This window comes from Perognathus longimembris, chromosome 1 (genome assembly GCF_023159225.1).
Source record: "Perognathus longimembris pacificus isolate PPM17 chromosome 1, ASM2315922v1, whole genome shotgun sequence".
Lineage (NCBI taxonomy): Eukaryota > Metazoa > Chordata > Mammalia > Rodentia > Heteromyidae > Perognathus > Perognathus longimembris.
This window is the reverse complement of record NC_063161.1, coordinates 16,900,270-16,925,397: the sequence shown is the minus strand read 5'-3', so window position 1 is coordinate 16,925,397 and position 25,128 is coordinate 16,900,270. Positions and strand designations below refer to the sequence as shown.

At 39.3% G+C, this 25,128-nt stretch overlaps 1 protein-coding gene across 2 annotated transcripts in view; it reads left to right on the top strand.

Annotated features, from left to right (window-relative positions):
* The window catches only part of Apaf1 (apoptotic peptidase activating factor 1), a 77,582-nt gene extending 54,245 nt beyond the window's left edge, over positions 1-23,337 (top strand). For both annotated transcript variants that reach the window (XM_048357661.1, XM_048357656.1), the window contains exons 20-27: positions 109-228; positions 3,657-3,773; positions 6,885-7,010; positions 13,497-13,616; positions 14,322-14,447; positions 16,790-16,915; positions 18,702-18,848; positions 22,549-23,337. In XM_048357661.1, the coding sequence (XP_048213618.1) occupies positions 109-228; positions 3,657-3,773; positions 6,885-7,010; positions 13,497-13,616; positions 14,322-14,447; positions 16,790-16,915; positions 18,702-18,848; positions 22,549-22,695 (1,029 nt within the window). In that variant the 3' untranslated portion in view covers positions 22,696-23,337. The remainder of the gene's footprint in view (positions 1-108; positions 229-3,656; positions 3,774-6,884; positions 7,011-13,496; positions 13,617-14,321; positions 14,448-16,789; positions 16,916-18,701; positions 18,849-22,548) is intronic.
* Positions 23,338-25,128: the final 1,791 nt, after the last annotated feature.

Here is a 25,128-nt window from a genome sequence, read left to right as displayed (position 1 = left end):
AACTGTGAATCATAGCTTGTTATTTTACTTTAGCACTAAGACTTGTTTTTACATTATTTCAGGGGATAGACTAGTATAGTTACTTTAGTTTTTTCATCTCTTACTCAGGTCTGGGAAACAAAGAAGGTATGTGAGAACTCAGCTATAGTGTTAAAGCAAGAAGTGGATGTTATGTTTCAAGAAAATGAAGCAATGATCCTTGCAGTTGACAATAGACAGCATCTACAAGTGAGTTTTTTTTTTTTAGAAAATAATTGGAATATTGTTTTGGTTGAACTTACAATTTTTCTTGTTTCTTTTGAACTTTGGATCAGGCATAATTATATAGTCTTAATATGTGCTCAACAGATATATGTTGAATAAATGGAACATAAGCCCTATGGTTAAATATGGCAATATTTAGAATTAAATTGGGAACTATCCCACTTTACCTTGTTCCTTTCTGGTTGCTATCTATGATCTCCTTCCTTGATTTGTATGAAATCTTAAGAATACCACAAACTTGTTTACAATAGTATTTAGACATGTCTGAATCTTCCCAACTGAGATGGAGTGAGCTAGACTTTATATCTGAAGCATACATGTTTCATTTGTTTACTCACACATTGTCCTATGAATATTTGTTGAATGCTTATTAATCCTTAAGAAGGAAAGGGTTGTGTTATAACATCAAAAGAACTTCTCCATACTCTAGGCTGCTGTCCTCCTTTCCTCAAATAAAGAATAGGACACATAAGGGAATCTCTACTGACTGGAGTCCCATTGGTAGAAGGACAGTGTTTAGTAGTGCTGAGTAGTGGTAAGAGAGACAAGAGAATCCCTAAGGAGAGCATTGACATTCAACAGCAGGTCAGCATCACTGGATTAGTGGCTGAATAAAATGAATAAAACCAGCCTGGGCAGCAAAGTCCCTATGAGGCTCTTCTCTCCAATTAACCATGGAAGTGACACTGTGGCTCAAGTGGTAGAGTGCTAGCCTTGAGCACAAAGAGGATCAGGGACAGTGCTCAGGCCCAGAGTTCAAGCCCCACATACAACAACAACAACAACAACCTTAATAAAAACAACAAAAATCTTCAGAATGGAAGTATAGTATAGTTGGCACTGCCTGATAGAGAAGTCCTAGAAGTAGTGATAGCATTATAGGAAGAACACAAATACCTCATGGAAAGTTGAATGCAGAGACTGTCTTCATGGTGGCCAGCCTATGGGAAACAGCTGAGTAGTAAGCCATGTAAGATGATGATGAGTAGTGGTAGAGAGATATGGTAAGGACAGAAGGTGGAAAAGGGCAGGGGCTAGTGTAGCTTTTATGTGAATTAGTGAGACATTCCCCCTTGTCCTGCTGATTATCTGCGAGACATAGGATTGGGAGGGACAAACATTGACATAGCTGAAGGCTAATGATTCTGTAAACTACTTTTTTGTCGTCGTTGTTGGTTGTAGGACTTGAACTCAGGGTCTGGCCCTATCCCTGAGCTTTCTCACTCAAGGCTAATGCTTTAGCACTTTGAGCTACAGCACCACTTACAGTTTTCTGGTGGTTAATTGGAGATGAGAGACTCACAGACCTTCCTGTTCTGGCTGGCTTCAAACAGTGATCCTCAGATCTTAGCCTCCTAAGTAGCGAAGATTACAAGTATGAGCCATTGGTGCCCAGAAGTAATTTTTTGTTATTGTTGGTTGTGGGGGGCTTGAACTCTGGGCCTAGGTGCACTGTCCCTGAGTTCTTTTGCTCAAAGCTAGCATTCTACACTTTGAGCAACAGTGCCACTTCCTAACTACTTTTTGTATACTGTATTTATTTAGAGCCTTTTATTCAGTCTTAGAACACAAATAGAAGTAGAATTTTTAAAAATCAGATGGGTTATGAAAGTATCTTATTTTTCTTCCCTCTCTTCCTATCTCCCTTCTTCCCTCTCTCTGTCCCTCCTCTTCCTTTCTACTTCTTTCCTTCCTTCTTTTGATGGTGTTTGGGATCAAACTGACAGCCTCACCCATACTAGTGCACTACCCCTAAACTATACCCTGGTGTCCTGGAAGTGCTCTTATTAATTCCTAGGGGAATATTTTAGCAGTGACAGTTGACATTGCACCATTTTGAATCTGGTTTTTCGCAGTTTAGTTACTGAACAATAGGGAGCAAGAACATGTGTGAGGGTAAGATAAGAAAGTAAGGAGGCCTAGTATGAGTTCAGACTTTATCACCAACTAGTTCTGTGGTGTTGAATAAGTGGCATCGCTTCTCTGAGCCTCACTTTCTTCACCAAGAAGGCTCTTTGCATCTTTAACAGGCTGTGTTCTGGTTGTAAGGAAAAGGTAGAACCTATTCAGAAGACAAACAACTGGAGATTAGTTCTTTATAGTATAGGAACTTGTCCTCATCTGCAGTGGGAGTCAGAATTAAGCTGTTGAGACATTCCTAAATATGACCTGCTTTGCATTTTACAAATTTTACTCTCATCCACAATATATCAGTCACAATGCTTTGTATTTCTTGGATGAATTTGAAAATCAAATCAAGTGTGAATTCCTTACTAACTGGATTTCTGCTTGATATATTTTCATTGTACTTTCTTTTTCAAGTTCAGTATGCCCGTGCTTGTATTTGCTTCATTAAGTTTGTGCAACTTTTCATTCAGAAGGACTTATAAAGTTATTTGATGTTAAAAGCCTAAGTTTAGCTACATCTTTGGACATTGGAGAGTTTTGAAGATAAACTAACAAATAATAGTTCCAGTAAAGCAAACAAAGTATTTGTTTAGTTGCTACTTAAATGAGCTCTTACAATCAAATTTTCAAAAAGGTACTCAGTTGCTTTTTTTTTTTTGTAGCTCAGTCTTTATTTTAAGTATCTAACAGACCAGAAACTGCTGGGTAAAATGTTCTAAAGGAAAACTTTCTGTCATTGATTCACCTTGTAATCTTTGTGCCTTAAATTTCACTGCTTAAGTCATGTTAAGAAACAATTGAAGATTTTAGGTTATGATACTCAGAAATATCTAGCAATTGAGAAATATTATCCTAGAACTCATGTTTTAGTTGAGTGATAAGCTATCTTTTTCAGGGGGATTTCAAAAAAATAACATTGGTACAAGTTAGGAAATCGAGTACTCTTAATCTTAGTTATTCTTACAGGGTCTTTTGATACCCCTCCAGAAGAGGAAAGAATTTTAATTTTATTGTAATTTGGAGAACATAAAAGTTCATTTTAATTTAGAGTTGTGTTTTTGTCTCATTTCTGTCTTAGCCCTTTTTCCCAACAACCCTCTGAAAAATATTAGACAAGTGCATTTTAACAAAGATAACCTTTTAAAAATAGGCTTTGTGAAGAAATGGAAGATAGGGTGTGGAGCTAGCTATGGGATTATAAACCAGACAGATGGATCTCAGGTGGTGGTGCAGCAGCTGCTTTTTAAACCTTTTAAAGCTTGTTTTATTTTTATGAAAATGTATTTGAACCACAAAATGAAATGAAATGAAAGCATAAAGTGCTAAGTACAGATGCTGAACTAGATAGGGCTATGCTGTCCTGGGAACGCTTGTTGGTTATTCTCTGTGTTTTATTTTATTTGTTCAATTGGAAAGCCTCTGTTCTAAAGGACAAGAAAAATTGTCTTACAACCTAATGACTGTGTCTGATTTTTTTTTATTAGCTCATTAATGGAAAAACAGGTCAGATCGATTACCTGACTGAAGCTCAAGTTAGCTGTTGTTGTTTAAGTCCAAATCTTCAGTACATTGCATTTGGAGATGAAGATGGAGCCATTGAGGTATTCACTTCTGGTCTTCAGAAGCATGCAGTAGTTACTTATTAAAAGTTAATTATAGGTTCAGGATTGTATTTATTACAAATAAATTTTTCTACGATCCACCATTATTCCATATAGATCATCTTATCTGATTGGTTATACATTTTTCAGATTGCCTTTACCACTATTTCTCATGCTTTTTTGGGTTCTTTTTCTTCTACCTAGTTGTTTCCTTATCCTCTACTTAAATACAAAAGCCTTTTTTTTCCACCTCCTTAGAAGCTCAGCTGTGTGGAGTGTAAGTGGTTTCCATTTTGGTACCATTAAGCCTTGTTGAGTATGTACAGGCTGCCTTTGCTTGCCTGTTCCACCAGTCCTTGCTTCGCTATCTTTGGTGTTAGAAGTATATCATTTTACCACCTGAAATCTTTAACTTATCTAAAATGCCCAAATAGGAACAACAAAGTTAAAGGCAATATGTGTGTGTGTGTGTGTGTGTGTGTGTGTGTGTGTGTGTATGTAAAAAATTAAAATCATTTTGGATAAAAGTATTGTCTTCATCACATTGAAAATGCATAACAAAAGCATATTTTTCCTAGATGTATAATTTCTTTTTTAATTTTTTAATTGTTATCATAAAGGTGATATACAGAATGGTTATAGGTATGTAAGTCACATTTCTTTTTTTTTTTTTTTTTTTTTTTTTGGCCAGTCCTGGGCCTTGGACTCAGGGCCTGAGCACTGTCCCTGGCTTCCTTTTGCTCAAGGCTAGCACTCTGCCACTTGAGCCACAGCGCCACTTCTGGCCGTTTTCTGTATATGTGGTGCTGGGGAATCGAACCCAGGGCCTCATGTATACGAGGCAAGCTCTCTTGCCACTAGGCCATATCCCCAGCCCTGTCACATTTCTTTTTGGACAATCTCACCCCTTCCCTCACTCTCTCCGTTTTTCCCTCAGCTGTATAAAGTTCTTTAAAGAACATTGGTTTGTACTCACTTTTTCTCACCTAGACTTTGGAAGTTATTTCTTTTTCTTTTTTTTTTTGCCAATCGTGGGCCTTGGACTCAGGGCCTGAGCACTGTCCCTGGCTTCTTTTTGCTCAAGGCTAGCACTCTGCCACTTGAGCCACAGCGCCCCTTCTGGCCATTTTCTATATATGTGGTGCTGGGGAATGGAACCCAGGGCTTCATGTATAAGAGGCAAACACTCTTGTCACTAGGCCATATTCCCAGCCCCTGGAAGTTATTTCTTAATTTATTAATATTTATTTTACTGTGGTTCATTTTTAAAATTAGGAATCATGCAAATACTCTCCAGTCCAATTGCCCCATTATATCCAGAAGAGGAAGCAGTGATGCCAATGCTGTTAGAACTTTTCTGTGATTACTGTGGCTTGAATTCAGAGTTAACACCTTACTTTTTAAACTTCATTATTTGAAAATTTTATTAACAAGATGGGTGATATATTATGGCTGTTTTTTTGAGTAGGATGATTTTACATATACAGGAAAACCTTTGTCTTCCTTGCAGGCTCATCTCTCAGTGTTATGCATTATTATTCTGAAAGGGATTTTGCTTCTCCTTTTTGCTGTACGTTGGCATCAACCCAGCACATTGTTTTTTTTTTCTTTCTTTTTTCTTTTTTAATTGCTAGTGATGGGGCTTGAACTCAGGGTCTGGACACTGTCCATTAGTAACATTATCCCTCAAGGATGATATGATGCCATACTACTTGAGCCAGCTCTACTTCCAGCTTTCTGGTGGTTTATTGGAGAAGAGAATCTCATAGACTTTTCTGTCTAGGCTAAGTTTGAAAATTGATCCTCAGATTTTAGCCTCCTGAGTAGTTAGGATTACAGACATGAGCCACTAGTGCCTCACTAATTTTAATCTATTTTTCACCTATAAAGTAGAAATTTGCTTGCTTACACCTATAATCATAGCTCCTCAGGAGGTTGAGATCTGAGGATCATGATTTGAAATTAACTCAGGCAGGAAAGCATGAGTTGCTTATCTGCAATTAACCACCAAAAAGCTGGAAGTAGAGCTGTGGCTCAAATGGTAGCACAGTACCCTCTAGCCTTAAGCTACAAAGCTAAATGATAGCACCCAGGCCTTGAGATTCAACCCCAATCTGGCACAACAAAAAAAGGAAATTTCACATGCATTAACCAAGATGCCCATACACTGTGCAATTGAGCCAGATGCTTTCATTGAAGTCTTACAACATCCTGGATATCAGCTATTATTACTTTTAATTTCTGCAAGTTTTTGAAAATGCAGAGCTAATATTCCAGCCTAGGTCTCCAAGCCTATGTTTTCATCCTTGTGCTACTCTGCCTTCCCCTGAGCGGCTGAGATTGCCTATCTGTTCATTTAGGAAGGCTCCCATTCACAGACTTTCCCTTTTGCTTCCTAAGCAGCCTCTTTTTTTTTTTTCTTTCAGATATGTGGCTTAGGTTTAAATTTCTAGACTCTCCTGTTACAGTATCATCTGTATTTTCCTTAAGTGAACATTTTACTTAGGGCAAAGAAACATGTTTATTCTTGTAGTATGAGTTCATTTTGATCATCTCTTTTTGAATTTGTGTTACTTTCTCAACCTCAATTTCGCATATTCATCTTTATCCCTCTTAAATCTGCCATTGTACTGTCCCCCCACCTGCTTATATCTTTTTATTCCCTTACCTGTCTTCCTGGTCTTCCTTTAGCTTCCTTATCTCTTGTGTTGAATTGTGAAGAGCTTGCCTGTCTCAGCCAGGATTCTTTCCTTTTTTCTTTCTCATCCATCACAAATGTCATTTTCTTTTAGGAGGCTAAGCCCAGACTGCCACCTGTTGGATGAGGGTAGTTGAGTATTCAGAAGGTCTGACCATGGGTTCCTACTGCCATCTAGCCCTTCCAGTAAATGCTTGGTTTTAAGATATTGTGCATATGTGTATACTTGTATGTATGTATGTATGTATGTATGTATGTATGTATGTATGTATATGCACATATATTTGTGTGTATTCACATTGAAGACACTAAGACATGGAAATCTATGTCTTTCAGTTTTACATTGTTCACTTTTAATACAGACATTACTGAACTTCCTTGCATTGATATTTTGTGGTTTTTCTACTTTGAAGATTTTAGAACTTCTAAACAACAGAGTGTTCCGATCCAGAATTGAGCACAAGAAAGCAGTACGGCACATCCAGTTCACAGCTGATGGGAAGACCCTTATTTCCAGTTCTGATGACTCTGCAATTCAGGTAAGAGATCAGATGCACTTCTAAGCTAGGCACTATTATAGAAAGGAATGAAAGAAGACTTTTGCAAAAGAATACTTGATTGTGCCTAAAATTGGTCTGTATCTTAAATAGACTATTTTGGGTATACATTCGGATAATGCACACCAGCTTAGAGGAAAACCTTGTGTGTGTGTGTGTGTGCGTGTGTGCATGAGAGAGACAGTGTGAAAGCCAAGGATTCATTTGAATTCTTCTTACCTTTGTGTTTGCATTAATAGACATATTTGTTGCCACATTTATGTATTTTCTTTTTACATTAATAAAATTTAATTTGAACAATTTCATTCTCTTCTAATGCTTAATGGATAAAATTTGTGAGAAAAAAATAATTTGTCAAAATGAAGGAGGCCATAAACTTACTAGTTTTTTAAAATTCACTTAATTTACTTTTTTTCCCTCCCTTCCTCCTTTCTTCCTCCCCCTCCCTCCCTTTCCCCTTCCTTCCCTTCCTTTTTTTTTGGGGGGGGCAATACTGAGATTTAAATTCAGGGTCTTATACTTGCTAGGCAGACTCTCCACCTCTTTTACTTTAGACTTTTTTTTTTTTAACCAGTCCTGGGGCTTGGACTCAGGGCTTGAGCACTGTCCTTGGCTTCTTTTGCTCAAGGCTAGCACTCTGCCACTTGAGCCACAGCGCCACTTCTGGCCTTTTCTATATATGTGGTGCTGAGGAATTGAACCCAGGGCTTCATGTATATGAGGCAAGCATTCTTGCCACTAGGCCATATCCCCAGCCCCTTTAGACAATTTTTTTTTTTTTTTTTGGCCAGTCCTGGGCCTTGGACTCAGGGCCTGAGCACTGTCCCTGGCTTCTTCCCGCTCAAGGCTAGCACTCTGCCACTTGAGCCACAGCGCCGCTTCTGGCCGTTTTCTGTATATGTGGTGCTGGGGAATCGAACCTAGGGCCTCGTGTATCCGAGGCAGGCACTCTTGCCACTAGGCTATATCCCCAGCCCCTTAGACAATTTTTGAATAGGGTTTTATGTATATACTCAGGCTAGCCTGAAGTGTGATCCTCCAGTTTATACTAATTGCATAACTATAATGACAGATGTGCATTACACATCCAGCTTTTATTGGTTGATGGCAGTCTAATGAATTTTTTGCCCCACTTGGCCTGAAACCATCCTCCTCTACTTCCTCTCCCAAGTAGTTAGGCTGTCAGAGTGGGCCACTGTGTCCAGTTCACTCAATTTTGTTAAAGCTCTAATATACACACTTCAAAATGCAAACAGCAATTCAAGGCTTATTAAAAATAGATCATCCTCCCATTTCTTATTTTTCAGAAACATCACTTTTAGCTTTTAGATGTTTCTTTCAATACTTACCTTCCTATGGCATGCTTATAAAGTACTATGACTTCCCCCCCCCCCCATCCTCCACCCCCAGGACTTCAATTCCAGGGCCTCAGGTTCTTACTCAGCTTTTATTTAGTGTGTGTATATATATATATATATATTTTAAAGTTTTTATTATAAAACTGATGTACAGAGAGGTTACAGTTTCACACGTTAGGCATTGGATACATTTCTTGTACTGTTCGTTACCTTGTCCCTCATACCCCCCTCCCCCCTCCCCCCTCCCCCTGTCCCCCCCTGAGGTGTTCAGTTCACTTTAGTGTATATATTTCTTACAATGGAAATATTTAATTAAGTATGCTATTAAAAGCTGTTTTGGGGAAAAAAGGTGTTTTTATGTCTTTTTGAGTCCTGTGAAGATGTATGATCGAGATGAAATTTGGCTTCTGAACAGCAGCTTTTATTGTAGGCTCCCATGATGCTCCTTTATTAGCTGTGAAACTCAGTGGAATAGTCACATTTTTTTCTTCTCCATATGTCTTTGAAATAGATGAAACTGAACTGCATCTGATGAAATTCTGTTGAGACGTTGTATGCTATATAAAGTTAAATTCATAAGGTTTTATGACCTGCTTGAAAGTATTCTCAGCTACCAGGAGAATAATTTCTAGAAATATTTTTAGAAAAAGATTATTTTTAGAAATATAAGTTGCATTTAATCTTCATGCTCAGAATATCTTATCCATTTTTAATGTTTTAACAAGGTAACTTGAGGGGATGGGTGGAGTTGGGAGAGAATGATGGAAGGGTGACATTGATCAAGAAGGATTGTATTCAAGACCAGGTGCTGGTAGCTCATGCCTGTAATCCTAGCTGCTCTGGAGGCTGAGATCTGAGGATCATGGTTCAAACCCAGTCCGGGTAGGAAACTCTGTGAGACTCTTACCTCAGATTAATCACCAGAAAATTGGAAGTGGTATTGTGGCTCAAGTGGTAGAGCCAGGGACAGTGCCTAGGCCCAGAGTTCAAACTGTATGACTAACAACAACAACAAAAAGCATTGTACTCAAATTGATATACTGAATTTAAGCTCCTTTGAAAAATGATTAAAGATAATTAAAAAATTTAAATAAAAAATAAGTTTAAAAAGATTTTTGGCTAAATGCTGGTGGCTCATGCTTGTAATTCTAGTGACTCAGGAAGCTGAGATCTAAGGATCCAGATTCAAAGCCAGCCTGGGCAGGAAAGCCCATGAGACTCTTTATCTCCAACTAACCACCAAAAAAACGAGAAGTGAGGCTGTGGCTTATGTGGTAGAATGCTAGCCTTGAGCAAAAAAGCTCAGGGATAAGGCCTAGGCACTGAGTTCAAGCCCCAGGACTGGCATACACACACACACACACACACACACACACACACACACACACACACACACACACACAGAGCGAGAGAGATCTTTTTATTATTGCACATTCACCAGATTAAAACTAGACCAGAATGTTACTAATCTGCATACTTGTATTTGTAAAATTCCCTTACATTTTTATTCTTCTGGACTTGTCTGTTTATATACCTTGTTAGGTCCTCCAGGCTGTTTCTTTTTTTTTTTTTTTAAGTTTTTATTATCAAACTGATGTACAGAGAGGTTACAGTTTCATACGTTAGGCATTGGATACATTTCTTGTACTGTTTGTTACCTTGTCCCTTATCCAGGCTGTTTCTTTTAATACCTTTCTAATGGTTTTTCTCTGCTGTTCTTTCTGCTTGTCCTGTGTTTTAGCTAGATTGAGCTATGAGCAAGTCCCTGTCATGTTTTCATGTTTTCCTACTGTACTTTCATACCCTATGTTTGAAAAGCTCCGTTCAGCTGTGCGCTGGTGGCTCAGGCCTGTAATCCCAGTTACTTATGAGGCATTGATTGGGAGGATTATGGGCCTAGGCCAGCCTGGGCCATAAAAGAAAACAATTGTGAGAACCTCCATCTCAACAGAAAAGAAAACTGGGTGTGGTATGCACTTGTCATCTCAACTATGGTGGGAAACAGAAGAAAACTGCCTCTCAAATTATACTTCCATCCCTTCAAATTGCTTCGAATGCTTTTTTCTTTTCTAGTGGTGCTTAGGTTTGAACTCAGGACCTCAGATTCCTAGGCAAGTACAGTTTACCTGAACCACACCCTCAATCCTTTGCTTTTTGTGTTTATTTTATTTTGTTTCAGATATGGTCTTTTGCTTCTTGGGGGCCAGCCTTGGACTATATTCCTTCTACCTCTGCCTCCCAAATAGCTGGGATTATAGACCTGAACTATGTCTGTCCTAGGACATGCTTTTTTTTAGCTCCACAGAACTTGCTTTTCTATCACTACTGTCTTCTTCTTCTTCTTCTTCTTCTTCTTCTTCTTCTTCTTCTTCTTCTTCTTCTTCTTCTTCTTCTTCTTCTTCTTCTTCTTCTTCTTCTTCCTCTTCTCTTCTTCTTCTTCTTCTTCTTCTTCTTCTTCTTCTTCTTCTTCTTCTTCTTCTTCTTCTTCTTCTTCTTCTTCTTCTTCTTCTTCTTTTTTTTTTTTTTTTTTTTTTTTTCCAGTCCTGGGCCTTGGACTCAGGGCCTGAGCACTGTCCCTGGCTTCTTTTTGCTCAAGGCTAGCACTCTGCCACTTGAGCCACAGCGCCACTTCTGGCCATTTTCTATATATGTGATGCTAGGAAATCGAACCCAGGGCTTCATGTATATGAGGCAAGCACTCTTGCCACTAGACCATATTCCCAGCCACTACTGTCTTCTATTTAGAATTTTTATTTACCTTTTTGCTGCCTCATTTCTTTTGGTTTCCTTTTTTGCTTTTGCTTGTTTAGTTTCTTTGAGACAGAGACTTATGTTTCCCACATTAGCGTGGAATTCAATATATAGTTGAGCCTTGGTTTGAACTTGCAGTCTTTCTTCCTTCACATCCCAAGTGCTGGAATTACAAGTGTGAACTACTAGATCTGGTTTGCCTCTTGGGTTTCTTTCTGATAGATTCTTGTTTGATTGACATGGAGCTGATTTAAGTAATTTTTGTTAAGTAGGTTGGTTTGAAGTCAGGAATTATCAAGGTTCTGAATACAGATGCACTGATTTAGTGAGGAAAGGATGTTCTGTACATGGATATGGCATAAAAATGTTCCTTCTCTTTACAACTGTGCCTCACAGATGCTCATGTGTTTACTTTGTGCCAGTTGCTGGCATTGTTCCAGTTTTCTTTCCCTTGTTAGGGCTACACCTGTTCTGAAGTTTGATGTGAAAAATAATGCCCTACTCTGATTTTTTTTTCTTATTTATAGTAAAGGTGATGAACCAAAGGGGTGTGTAGTTACAGAAGTAAGTGGATGAGTACATTTCTTTTTGGACACTGTTACCCCCTCCCTCATTTTCTCTCTCTTTCCCCTCTCCGTTCCCCTTCCCCCAAGTTGTAAAGTTTATTTCCAACTCAGTGTCTAGTGAGTATCATGGTTGCATTAGTTCATCCTTTGTCCTGCTGTTCCTGTGATTCCCTTTTCCTTCCGTGGATCAAACAAACATAAGACAAAGGATACAGCAAACAAAACAAAAAACACAAATACAAAAAAAGAGAGAAGGAAAAAAACAACAACTGCAAACAGTACATTATAGAACCCTCTTGTTTCCAATTATTAGAGTTCATTTTGATATGCTTCATTATATATGGTCATATGTACTTAGTGATTGGGCTGTTGTGGTCCTTTGCTAAGAGTGTCATAGACATATTCTAGTTGTTACAAATATATTTCTTTGGGCCTGGTTTGCTTTGCTTAATGTAATTTTTCCAAGTCTTTCCATTTCCTTGTGAATGGGCAATGTTGTTCTTTCTGATGGAAGCATAGAACTCCATTCTGTATATATACCATTCATCAATGGAGGGGCATCTGAGTTGGTTCCATATCTTGGCTATGGTAATAATGCTGCAATGAACATGGTTGTGCTGGTAGGTTTAGTATGTGATTTTTTTGGCCAGTCCTGGAGCTTAGAATTCAGGGCCTGAGCACTGTTCAGGGCTTCCTTTTGCTCAAGGCTAGCACTCTACCCCTCAAGGCACAGGGCCCCTTCTGGCTTTTTCTGCTTATGTGTTGCTGAGGAATCGAACCCAGGGCTTCATGCATAACAGACAAGCACTCTACCACTAAGTCACATTCCCAGTCCCTAGTATGTGATTTTTTTTTTTTTTTTTGGCCAGTCCTGGGCCTTGGACTCAGGGCCTGAGCACTGTCCCTGGCTTCTTTTTGCTCAAAGCTAGCACTCTGCCACTTAAGCCACAGCGCCACTTGTGGCCGTTTTCTGTATATGTGGTGCTGGGGAATCGAACCCAGGGCCTCATGTATACGAGGCAGGCACTCTTGCCACTAGGCCATATCCCCAGCCCCAGTATGTGACTTTTGAGGAGTGCATTAGGAGCTAGCTAAGACCTGTGCCTGTGAAGCTTGGAAATTCTGTGACCTGGTTTTAAGCACTTTGACTGCCTTACCCTCTTGAGCAGTAGCACCAGCTTCAGTGGAGCCAGAACCTGCACACCTGCCTATCTTTTTTTTTGCCAGTCTTGGGGCTTGAACTCAGGGCCTGGGCACTGTCCCTGAGCTGCTTTTTGCTGAAGGCTAGCACTCTGCTACTTGAGCCACAGTGCCACTTCTGGCTTTATTATTATTTTTTTCTATTTATGTGGTATTGAGGAATCGAACCTAGGGCCTCATGCGTGCTAGGCAAGCACTCTACCACCAAGCCACATTCCCAGCCGTACACTTGGCTATCTTGTAGGTTCAGAAATAGTGAATATGTAATTGGGATAATTTTCTCTGGAAGATTTAATCACATGGTGAGATTGCTCACATATTGTAGCTTTTCTCTCTTTTGTTAAAATTAACTATTCAGTAAGCAACTGAAGAAAACAAATTTTATTTAGGAGGGAAAGTATTTTATTTTGCCTCTAGTCAAGTTAATTAACCCCACCTATTTCATCTCTGTAAAATGCCAACACCATATTCTTTGTTATTCTTCTCTGAAATGCCATGACAATGAAGACTTTATACCAGAAAGTGTGGGCTTTTCCCTCCAGTGGGATATTGTTGGGGAAAGGTTGTAATGGATTTATTTCTTGGATATTCAGGTTTGGAATTGGCAGTCAGAGGAATATGTCTTTCTGCAAGCCCATCAGGAAACAGTGAAAGACTTTCGGCCCTTAACAAATTCAAGATTGCTTTCTTGGTCATTTGATGGAACAGTGAAGGTAATTTGTATCCCAAGTTTGTTTGTTTGTTTAAGAAAAATGTTCTATAACTACAGCCCCTTTGTGCATCACTGTTACAATTAAAATTAAAATTAAAAATAGTAAGGCTTAGAATGAGGAAGAAAAAAATTTCTGATATTGAAATAGCCAGGGCACAGCTACTAAGTAATTAAAATTTTTTTCTGCCTTCGTTTTCTTATCTTCACCCAACTTTTTGTATGTTTTTTTTGAGATAGCTTAAAAATTTTTTTTTTGCTATTATAACAGTGATGTACTGAGGGGTTACAGTTATATAAGTCAGGCCTTTCTGTATGTTCATCAACATTTATACTAAAGTATTGTTCTAAAGTACTAAAGAGACCAGAAGAGCCAAAAACTCTTGGCTGTGCTAAAATGTTTTTATAGATCTATCTTGGGGTTAATCATACATTTTACTACAAAATATTTCTAAATATGTCAATTTATTTGCCATTATGGAGGCTTAAATTCAGGGCCTTACACTTTCTCTGCTTACTTGCTCATGGCTAGCACTCTACCACTTGAGTCAAGCTAGTTAATTGGAGATGGTCTCTTGGACTTCTGTGCCCTAGATGGCTTTCAACTGTGACCCTTCAATCTCAGCCACTTGAATAAAGAAGGGTTATAGATGTGAGCCACCAGCACCCAGCAAAAGTGTCCACTTAAGCATTTTGTTTTTTCCTTAAGGTATGGAATATTATCACTGGAAGAATAGAACAGGACTTTGTGTGTCACCGGGGTACAGTGCTTTCTTGTGATATTTCTTCTGATACTACCAAGTTTTCATCTACCTCTGCTGATAAGACTGCAAAGGTAGGTCATTGAGTTGTAATAATGACCATGCATAATAGTATTGATTATGTATTTTTAATACAATTATGTGTAAAGAACTGTACGTTTCTGTTTACATGATTGATCTCATATTGTAAGATAGGATGTCGACTAACCTTTAAAGAACACTTGCCTTATGCTAGGAATTTCATTCCCTATAATCTCATTTAATCTTTATACCATAGCTACCACTGTCCCTGTTATTATCTAGATGCAGAAATTGAAGCTAGACAAGCTCATGTGAGTTGTCTTAGGACATACGCTTTTTGAGGTTGTCCATTGGCATTAATGTCAGATTGATTAAATGAATAACACTGAAGACCTTTAATTTTTTTCCTTTGGTTTCCTTTGGGCTACTAATCATACAGACTTTCTATTTTGTTTTGTTGCAATAAAAATCATTGAAAGGATTTTTTTCCCCATGGGGCTTGAACTCAGGGCCTGAGTGCTGTTCCTGAGTTCTTTCACTCAAGGCTACTACTCTGTCACTCTGAGCCACAGCACCACTTCCAGTTTCCTGGTGGTTAATTGGTCATAAGGGTCTCACAGACCTTTCTGCCCGGGCTGGCTTTGAAGCATCCTCAGATTTCAGCCTCCTGAGTAGCTAGGATTATAGGCGTGAATCACTTTCACCTGGCTCAATGAAAAAAATTTAATTACAAATCTATGTTAAAAATTTATTTAATTGATCTAAACTGATGTCTTTGAAAAATCACTGAATCATGCTGCTTCATTGGGGACATTGAATAATTTGCTCTCTCTCGTTTTTTCCCCTCCATCTTTGTTGGCTTCATTATCTACCCATCTTTCTAAATGACACTCCTTAGATTTTGGCAGGCATTCACCTGTTTTTGTGCTCTTCTATTCTTCTGTGTCTTTATATTCAGTTCCTTTTCCTCAATCCTTAAGATAATGCTGTTCTTCCTACTTCATTGCATTGTCCCCATATCTTACCTCTAATCTGCCCCTCCTCCATTTGTTCTGCCCTTACCCTCTGTTGAATCACGAGTTACTTGATGGCTTATTGATGAACTCCTTAGTCCACCACCATCTCTTTTCTTTAAAAAAATTTTTTTTTCTTGCAGCTTGCTTGAATAAAGCCTTGCCTTGCTTTTCCATTTCAAAAAAAATTTTTTTTCACCATACTTCATCAATTCTTTTTATTTTATTATTTTTTGCCAGTCCTGGGGCTTGGACTCAGGGCCTGAGCACTGTCCCTGGCTTCTTTTTTGCTCAAGGCTAGCACTCTACCACTTGAGCCACAGCACCACTTCTGGCCATTTTGTATATATATGGTGCTGAGGAATTGAACCCAGGGCTTACATGTATATGAGGCAAGCACTCTTGCCACTAGGCCATATTCCCAGCCCCAGCCACCACCATCTCTTTTCATTGCACCATTTCTTCTGTACTTGCCTACTCCTTGTCTTCATCTTTTTTGTGCATATTGTTAACTCAGGTTTGATATAACCTTTGCTGTGTGTGTGTGTGTGTGTGTGTGTGTGTGTGTGTGTGTGCGTGTGTGTTTACCTTGAAGTATTATAAGCCATTCTTCTACATTTACATTTGATACCTGCTTTTTTCCTATCAGCAGTTAGTTGTTCTACATTCAATGTTTCCATTGTATTTTATTCATATTTATTGGAGCATATATTTATATAACTGTTTACTAACTATTCTTGAGCCTGTCTTTCTTACTAAAATATAAATTTCAAGCAAAGGTGTTTTTTGGGGTTCTACAAGTTCTTCATTCACAGTGCCTGGTAGTTCTCAGTGGGTACTTGTTCAGTGGTAGTAAGGGAACCACAGAGCGAATAGTGGAAGGAAAAGGGCAGCCTTTTGCCCCCAGATAGTAGGGCAGTATAGGGACTAGCCTTTGATGATCACTTGCCCCCTTTGTATCCCCCTTTTATCTATTTTAATCTTTATACCACAGGTACCATTGCCCCCATTTTACAGATGCAGACAATGCTAGAGAACCTTATGTGAGTTGTCCTAGGCCACCGGGAGATAGCTAAGAATGGGTCAGGACTTCGTTTCAGCTCTGCTTCCCTCTGCAGATTGCTTTTACCTGATTCCATGTTCTTCTGAGTCTAAAGATCAAGGAGCTGTGACTTTAGTTTTTCAGCAGAATCTAAAGAGAAACTTTGAAATTTAACATAGCAGGTTAGATCTTGGGTATCTCATGAAAATTTATGCACTGCCAAACGTTAGCTAGAACTTGCATGTGATTGAATTTAATGGTTGGATAGCACTTCGGCAGGGTTTGCAGAGGCTATTTTGAGGGTATTTACCATTCCTAAGCAATTCTGATTGCCTTCCAGATTTGGAGTTTTGAACACCTTTCCCCTCTTCATGAATTGAAAGGCCACAGTGCCTGCGTGCGCTGCTCTGCCTTCTCTGTGGACAGTACCTTGCTGGCAACTGGCGACGACAATGGAGAAATCAGGGTAGGGTGTGTGCTGACAATGAGCACTGCTTCTCTTGCACTCTTCTTCACACTGGGGACCACAATAATGGGGCAGGGAAGCACAGGTTCCTGACAACACAGGTCCTGGGGTTTGGTTAGGTGAGGCAGTCTCTGTTTCATTTCTTTTGCCTGTTGTTTTCACAGCCCTCTTCCACTGCAGGAAAGGATACATTTCAGAGTTAGACTAAGGCACTTCCTTATGTATGTAAGGAGCAAGTGCCCTAGTTATTTGCAGTTGGTTCTCTGCTCTTAGTTGGGAATGATTCATCTTAACTTTTGGATGTGACCCAAAGGTTGTTTTTAGTGGCAGAATTTGAGGAAATTTTGCAAATCATTGTCTAGGTTATAAAAGAATTGTAGATTAGGTTTTCATTCCTTCCCATCCCATCCCACCCTAACCCCACTCCCACCCCCAAATAAAAAAGATCTTTAGCCCTCATTAGGCAACATGTAGTTTGTTGCAAATCCTCTTTGGATTGTTACTTAATTACATAGTTTAGAAGCACCCATTTCCATCATTGGTTGGGCCTTAAAGGGCTCCTGACTAAACTACAGTCTGTATGATAGGCAGTTTTTATAATCCTGCAGTGCTGTACGTGTAAGCCATGACAACTTTATTTGGCAAAAGTCTTTCTGGGAGGTGTGGGACACTGCCCTCACCTGTGTCTGTGGAAATGTAGTTCAGTATGGAGAATATTGCTCACTGAAAGAGCAAAAATAATAGAAAAGCAGTCAGATGGCTTGGGGATATTGAAAGAATTGGACAGATACAGAAAAAGTTGGGGCACTACATGGCTGTTTTGGTAACCAATACCCATGAGGAGGGTTTTATTTTATTTTTGTTTTATTTTATTTTTTTAAACAATGTAAAATTCAAGGACTTGGGTATGTAATACAGAGGACTAGGAGAGTAGGTACCTTGCGGCACAGAGGTATTATTCTTGGAGGATGAAGTTCTCCTTGAGGACCGAGAGCGAGCTGTCTCTGTCCTGGTGACATAAACGTGGTGCCAGCTGAAGGGCTGAGCCACAGTGGAACTGAGTTCTCATCTTCCAGTGAGAAGGCTCCTTTGCCAGTCATGAGGCTGAGCTTCAGTTTTCAGAAGCCCCTACAGGAAAAAACACTCTCTCAAAATCTTGAGTGTTATTTAAAATTTTTGCTTGGGTACATTTTGTTTTTCAAGAAAAAAAAATGTTTTTCTGTTTGATTATTCAGAATGTAGGAAAGCTATTGTTTTTTTGTGTATGTGTGTTATATCTTTTTACTGAATTCTTGCTCAGTTTTTCTGTTTGTTCACTTGCATTTCCTGGGCAGACATTTATTTGCAAATGTTGGTTTTTAACTAGTTAGATATGTGTACTTCTATTTTTTTAATTTGTTTTGTTTTTGTTGCCAGTCCTGGGGCATGGACTCAGGGCCTGAGCACTGTCCCTGGCTTCTTTTGCTCAAGGCTAGCACTCTGCCACTTGAGCCACAGCGTCACTTCTGGCCTTTTCTATATATGTGGTGCTGAGGAATCTAACCTAGGGCTTCATGTATACGAGGCGAGCACTCTTGCCACTAGGCCATATTCCCGGCCATGTACTTCTATTTTTCTTATTCTCTTATATGTATCTTGCTTGTATGACATATTAGCAACTGCAAATTATCAGATTGTTTCTGTGTCTAGTAAAATAATCTTAGGAAATACATGCTTAGAATTATCTATACTAAAACCAGAGAAGCTGGGTAACACTGTTAATGAATTTGGTATCACGTTTACGTAGATATGGAATGTGTCCAATGGCGAGCTTCTTCATTTGTGTGCTCCCATATCCGTGGAAGAAGCAGCTGCTACCCATGGGGGCTGGGTGACCGACCTTCGCTTCTCTCCAGACAGCAAAGTGCTTGTCTCTGCTGGAGGATATCTTAAGGTAAGAACTACACAAGGACTAGGAGAGAAAGAACAGCCTGTGTCGGTTTCATTTCTGGCTTCTCATTTGGGCTTCTATAACTTGGCAGAACAAAAGGGCAGTTGCTGTTCCCCGTTTTGTAGGGAGGAGACAGGTGTGAGAACTACTTTCTTAGAGGCCTTGAGGTGTTCTCACCCAGGGCTGGCTTACTGCCCATATAAAAACCTACGTACATGGTCAGAATGGCTAGTCATTTAATTAATTATTTTATTCTATTTTTTTTTGTCAGTTGTGTGGCTTGAATTTGGGGCTTGGGCCCTGTCCCTGAGGCTTTTACCTCAAAGCTAATACTACCACTTTAAGCCACAGTGCCACTTCTGGTTTTCTGGTGGTTAAATGGAGATAAGAGTCTCATGGACTTTGCTGCCTGAGCTGGCTATGAACCATGATTCTCAGATCTCAGCCTCCAGAGTAGCTAGAATTACAGGCACGAGCCACTGGCATCTGGCTAATTTCATTTTTCATTTAATTTTTTGTGTCTATCGTTAATGTACTGGTTAAAATTCTTTACAAAGTATTTGTGAAATTTTCTTCCTTCAGTTATTAATAATAACTAATGCATGTTGCTCCTTGGTTTATCAAATGCCTTACTCCCATCATTTCATTTGGCCAGCTTTTTTTTTTTTTTTTGGCCAGTCCTGGGCCTTGGACTCAGGGCCTGAGCACTGTCCCTGGCTTCTTTTTGCTCAAGGCTAGCACTCTGCCACTTGAGCCACAGCGCCACTTCTGGCCATTTTCTATATATGTGGTGCTGGGGAATCGAACCCAGGGCTTCATGTATCCGAGGCAAGCACTCTTGCCACTAGGCCATATTCCCAGCCCTTGGCCAGCTTTTTGAAGTGTAAATTTTATAATCCTTATGTTACAATGAGCAAGCTGATTTTTGTGAATGTTGGTGATTGGCTAAAAGGACATACTTATAGTAAGTGGCCAGCTCTCAAGCCTGGTCTCGGAGCTCAAAATCTGGCTCAGTGGTAAGAGTGTCTGCTTAGCTAAAGCATGAAGCTTTGAGTTCAAAACCCCACAACAGCTGAGAAAAATTATACTATGAGTCAAGCCCGGTCTCCTTCCTCCTCAGTTTTCTCTAGCAAGTTGCCTTCTGTAGACTTACTAGTGAGAACTGAGGCCCAGGAGTGTGTTGTGATGTTTTTAAGGTCCCTTTTTTCTTGGTGCATTCATTTGTCCATTTAGTAAAACTGTGTGCTAAGATGCTGCCGTGTGCCAGAGCTGCCCAGAGGCAGCGCAAAGTCTCCAGGATACAGGTGGCAAATAAAAGTCCCCAAGTGTAGCGTGTGTGTGTGTGTGTGTGTGTGTGTGTGTGTGTGTGTGTGTGTGTGTATAGGAGGGTCTGGACATGTTTGTATGAGGAGAGTAAAAAGAAAGGAGAGGACTGTCTTTTGAAAAGCCATTCATTTGTAAGAGGGCCATAAGTTGATACTATTTCTTTTTATATATATATATACACATCTCATTATATATACTATATCATTGTGTATTCACACACACATACACACACTACTTATACATTATACTGACCACTTGGGCATCCTGTAAACTTTCTCATTTAAAATAGACCCCAAGGCTTTAGAATCTATATTAAACCTCATTTATAATAGTAGATCCCATAAAATGTTATGAAACTGCCATTTCTTGCTGAAAACAGTGTAGTATATGTCTAGAAGTACATGAGAGAATGAAGTTTTTGGTTATATAGTCCCCACATTATTGAAATTTTATTCAGCATAAAAATCTGGTGTAGAGAAATGATAAAAGGGACTGCTTTTGGGCTGCCCCCTTTTAGGTTGCATTGGAAATACATTTATGTTAATGTTGCATTAACCTACACCTTTTGAACACATTTTTATTCAGTCTCTAGAGCTGCTGAGCCATGATTGCCACTGTGTAAAGATAAATGCTAACTCTTATTTGGCTCTGGCATTATTATAATGTTTGTGTGGGAAGCTGAGTCTTCAGCTCTATTAGCTGCTGAAAAACTTAACTGCTCAGCTTTGACACCAGGTTTCTTGAGACCATGTCATTTGATTCTCTGGGCCACATAGAACACTGGCACATAATTGTTAGTCTGACTTCTTAGATGTTATAAAGATCAGTGACTTGAAATAAAATGGTAGAGTACAGCTGTACTGTAGAGGATATCTCTGAAAGCTAGGAGAAACTATTGCCTGTATATTTAGTCTGTATATTGAAGTGACAATCAGGCTGCCTTTGCCTTCTGGTTTGATTACCAGCATGGTTAAGCTAATTATGTTACAGCCAGGCCTGCATCCACCCAGCATGCTAATGAGATCATCCAAAAGCACAGAACAAATTAGAAGTAAAAAGGAACAGCTGCTATAGTGACCAAGAAATTAGGCCTTTGGAGTCTGTTTACTCTAAAGTCCAGCAGTATAAATTGAATGCCAGAAGGATAAAATAGGTATCCAGTAGCTAAAAAGTTCTTAACTTTCTCCAGGTGCTAGTGGCTCATGTCTGTGATCCTAGCTACGCAGGAGGATGAGATCAGTGCCTGTCTGGGTGGATCTGAGACTCACCTCTAATGAGCCACTACCCTCCCACCCCAATTTTTTTTTCAAAATTACTCTTATTTATAAATGAGAAAATAGGGGCTGGGAATGTGGCCTAGTGGCAAGAGCGCTTGCCTCGTATACTTGAAGCCCTGGGTTCGATTCCCCAGCACCACATATATAGAAAATGGCCAGAAGTGGCGCTGTGGCTCAAGTGGCAGAGTGCTAGCCTTGAGCAAAAAGAAGCCAGGGTCAGCGCTCAGGCCCAGAGTTCAAGGCCCAGGACTGGCCACCAAAAAAAAAAAAAAAAAGAGAGAGAGAGAAAATAATACCACTGAACTTTTTGCCTGAGGGATAATTTGCATATTACTAAGAATGAACATGAATTGTCAGCCCGGCACATGAGCCTGACAGAATGCTCGGCTATATCATGGGCCTAAAGGCGAGTGACACTGTGTTCAAAACACTCCTTTTTGTACCTGAGGCCTTTAAAAAACATTATTGCATATTGTTTCTTGCCTTCATTTTAGCTGTGAGATTTATGGATGAGCTTTATGAATTCCTTTTGGCAAATGGATTTAAATACTATAGTCACAATGGCAAGGGAAAGGAAAGACTTGGTGGGCTCACCTGCCTCATTTGAGATGCCGGGAATCTATGTAGCAAATAAATGTGTAGACTGTTAGTTAAACAAGTCCAGTTGTGGACTTTACCATTCCTCTTGGTGACTGTTCACTAGAGCACGCCTGTCCCATAGACTGTATGCCAAATAGTCAAGGTGTCTGTCAGAATACATGCATCTGCAGAGCCACCGGCGTGAGGACAGAAGTCCTGGTCTGTCCATTCCACTGAGATTTGCACATGGTCAGCCCAGCCCCTCTGTAACAAGCTCTGTGTGGCCGCTGCCTGCAGCTCCCAGTATGCCTTGCAGGTGGCATTGGGTGCAGGCTTGCTGTGGAGTTCTCAGGAGAGTTAACGGGCAAAGTCTGACCTGTTTGATCATGTCTTTAGTGACCTTTAAGGTTTTTTGTTTTTTGTTCTCCTGCTTTGGGGAGGTGATGGGACAAACTACAAATTATCATGGAGTATATATAATCTCCAGTCTAATGAGATTTTTTTTTTAATTTTCTGAACAGTGGTGGAACGTTGTCACTGGAGAATCCTCGCAGACCTTCTACACAAATGGAACCAATCTTAAGAAAATACATGTGTCCCCTGACTTCAAAACATATGTGACTGTTGATAATCTTGGGATTTTATATATTTTACAGATTTTAGAGTAAAATGATTAGGCATTAATATAGTTGACTTCTTTGATGTTGAATTGGAAAAAAATAATGAAAATGTATATCAACTTTTAAAAAACTGTGAATTGTTTTCCAGTATTGGCATTTGTTACAAGTGTTTATGGTTGGGTAAATAGTATTAATGTAGCTTCCCCCCAGTGAACAGACCTTTAATCTTGATTTTTATATTCATCATCTTCATTAACAACTTGTCCTTAAGATGCAAATGAAAATGTAAATATGTACCTTGTTATACTGTTGGTAAATTTTCTTGATGCATTCAAATTGGTTGACCTAATTAGAATAACTTGGAGGGAATCTATATTTTATATTATCATTGTGCAGACTGTGCTCAGGAGAACAGTGTTACCCCCATATAAGATAACACCAAATACAGTCATGGAATTTATTTTCATTCACCCTTAAATTTTTTTTCAAACGGTTAAGTCTGTGTATGCAGTCTGCACCATTTCCTTTAAGTAACTCTGTAAGTTGGATTTCAGCAGCTCTTTCTATGAAGCCAAAATTATGTGTTAGAGAGATTTCTCACTGTAGTTCCTGGCAGCCCTGTGCCATAACTAGATTTTAGTTATCAGTACCTGAGTTGGGCACTATTCTTGAATTCTCCCCTCCCCTCCTCTCCCCTCCTTCCCCCGCCCCGCCCCGCCCCCGTACTGGAGCTTGAACTCAGGGCCTGAGTGCTGCCCCTTAACCTTTTCACTGAAGACTGGTGTTCTGCTACTTGAGCCACAGCTTTGTGTCTGCTTTTTGGTAATTAATTGGAGATAAGACTTTCCTGCTTCATCCTCAGATCTTAGCTTTCTGAGTAGCTAGGATTACAGGCCTGAGCCACCTGCTTCCGGCTGTTTTTAGTGTTTTATTTTTTTGTTTGTCATGGAGTTTGAACCCAGGGCCTGGGCACTTTCCTGAGCTCTTTTGCTCAAGGCTAGCACTTTACCACATTGAACCACAGCACCACTTCCAGTTTTTGAGTGGTTATTTGGAGATAAGAGTCTCAGAGGGACTTTCTGCCTAGGCTGGCTTCAAACTGAAATCCTCAGATCTCAGCCTCCTGAGTAGCTAAGATTATCGGCATGCGCCACCAGTGCCAGGCTAGTTTGTTTTTAAGATAGAGTTTTATTACCTTTACCTAAGTTGACCTCAAAATGTCAATTCTCCTGTCTCCATTTCCTAAGTAGCTGAGATATTACAGGCATGAGCCACTGTGCCTAACTTCATTTTTTTTTTTTTAATGGAGCAGTCACTCCATAGTTAAATGTTAGTAAATCAGAATAATTGGGAAGGGCCATTTTTGATCATATGTTTTAGTAATGATTTTCTAAGAAATGTGAAATGGTAAAACCTAGTTTTCTTATAATTCCATTTACTTTTTGGTAAATGCTATTGTCAGGGTTATTCTCTTAGTGAATTTCAAGAGAATTCTCTTAATTTTTTTGTGCTATTCCAGAGGAGTCATTGTGACTTGGAAGATGTTAACTTTAATCTTCCAAACAACCCACCTTCTTTCTCTCCCTGTCTTCCTTTACTTCCCTTTTTCCTCTTCTACCTCTTCCTTTCAAGGTTAATCAGGAATGATAGCTTTTCTTGGAAATGGGGCTTCACTATATTACCTAGGCTGGCCTTCAGTTTTCATCTTCCTGTCTCAGACTTCCAAGTAGCTGGGTAAGATGGCTTTGACAAAGAAAAAGCTCATCAGTATCATAACCGGTTATTTTTTTTTTTATTTCTTGATTAGGAATTTTAACTGAAGTTTAAATTTAAACATTTTTTCTGAAATATTATTAAGGATACTAGACATAAGTGAATAATATATGTAGTTTTCATATAAAATCAATATGCAAAGATTCTTATTTCTGCAGTAAGAACTAATAAATGAGTATTAGTATTAGTAGTAGATCAGCCGTGACCCCATTTCTGTTGTTGGTGCACATTAGTATAGTGGGGAGGAAACCACTAAAATGTAGTTTAGCTGTTCCTGAGTAGCAGGAACTGGGAATGCAGCGGAAAAAAGTCTTTTATATTGTTAAGGAAGTGTTTTGTTTTTGTTTTGATAGGTTGAGGAACTAGTTTACAGGCTGTGATTTATGCAGATGTGATCATGGAAATCTTAATTTCATACAAATAGGTTTCTGTGAGGAGTGCTTTACTCAGCTAGCCAAATCAAAATCTTGTTTTCCTTTAGTGTTTAGGGGTTCATCTACTCTATTACTCAGAATAGAAGCATTGAATTTTGGAATTAAAAAAAACGCCTGACTGGTAAACTATAGTAGCAAACATCAGCTTTTAAAAAGTCTTGGGTGGCCTTTGTCTTAAGAGAAAACTAATAAAGACGAGGTAGCCCAAGGAAAGAAGAAACCTCTTGCACAGATGGAGGGAGCTTTGCTTTGTAGCTTGCAGGTGAGCTGCTTT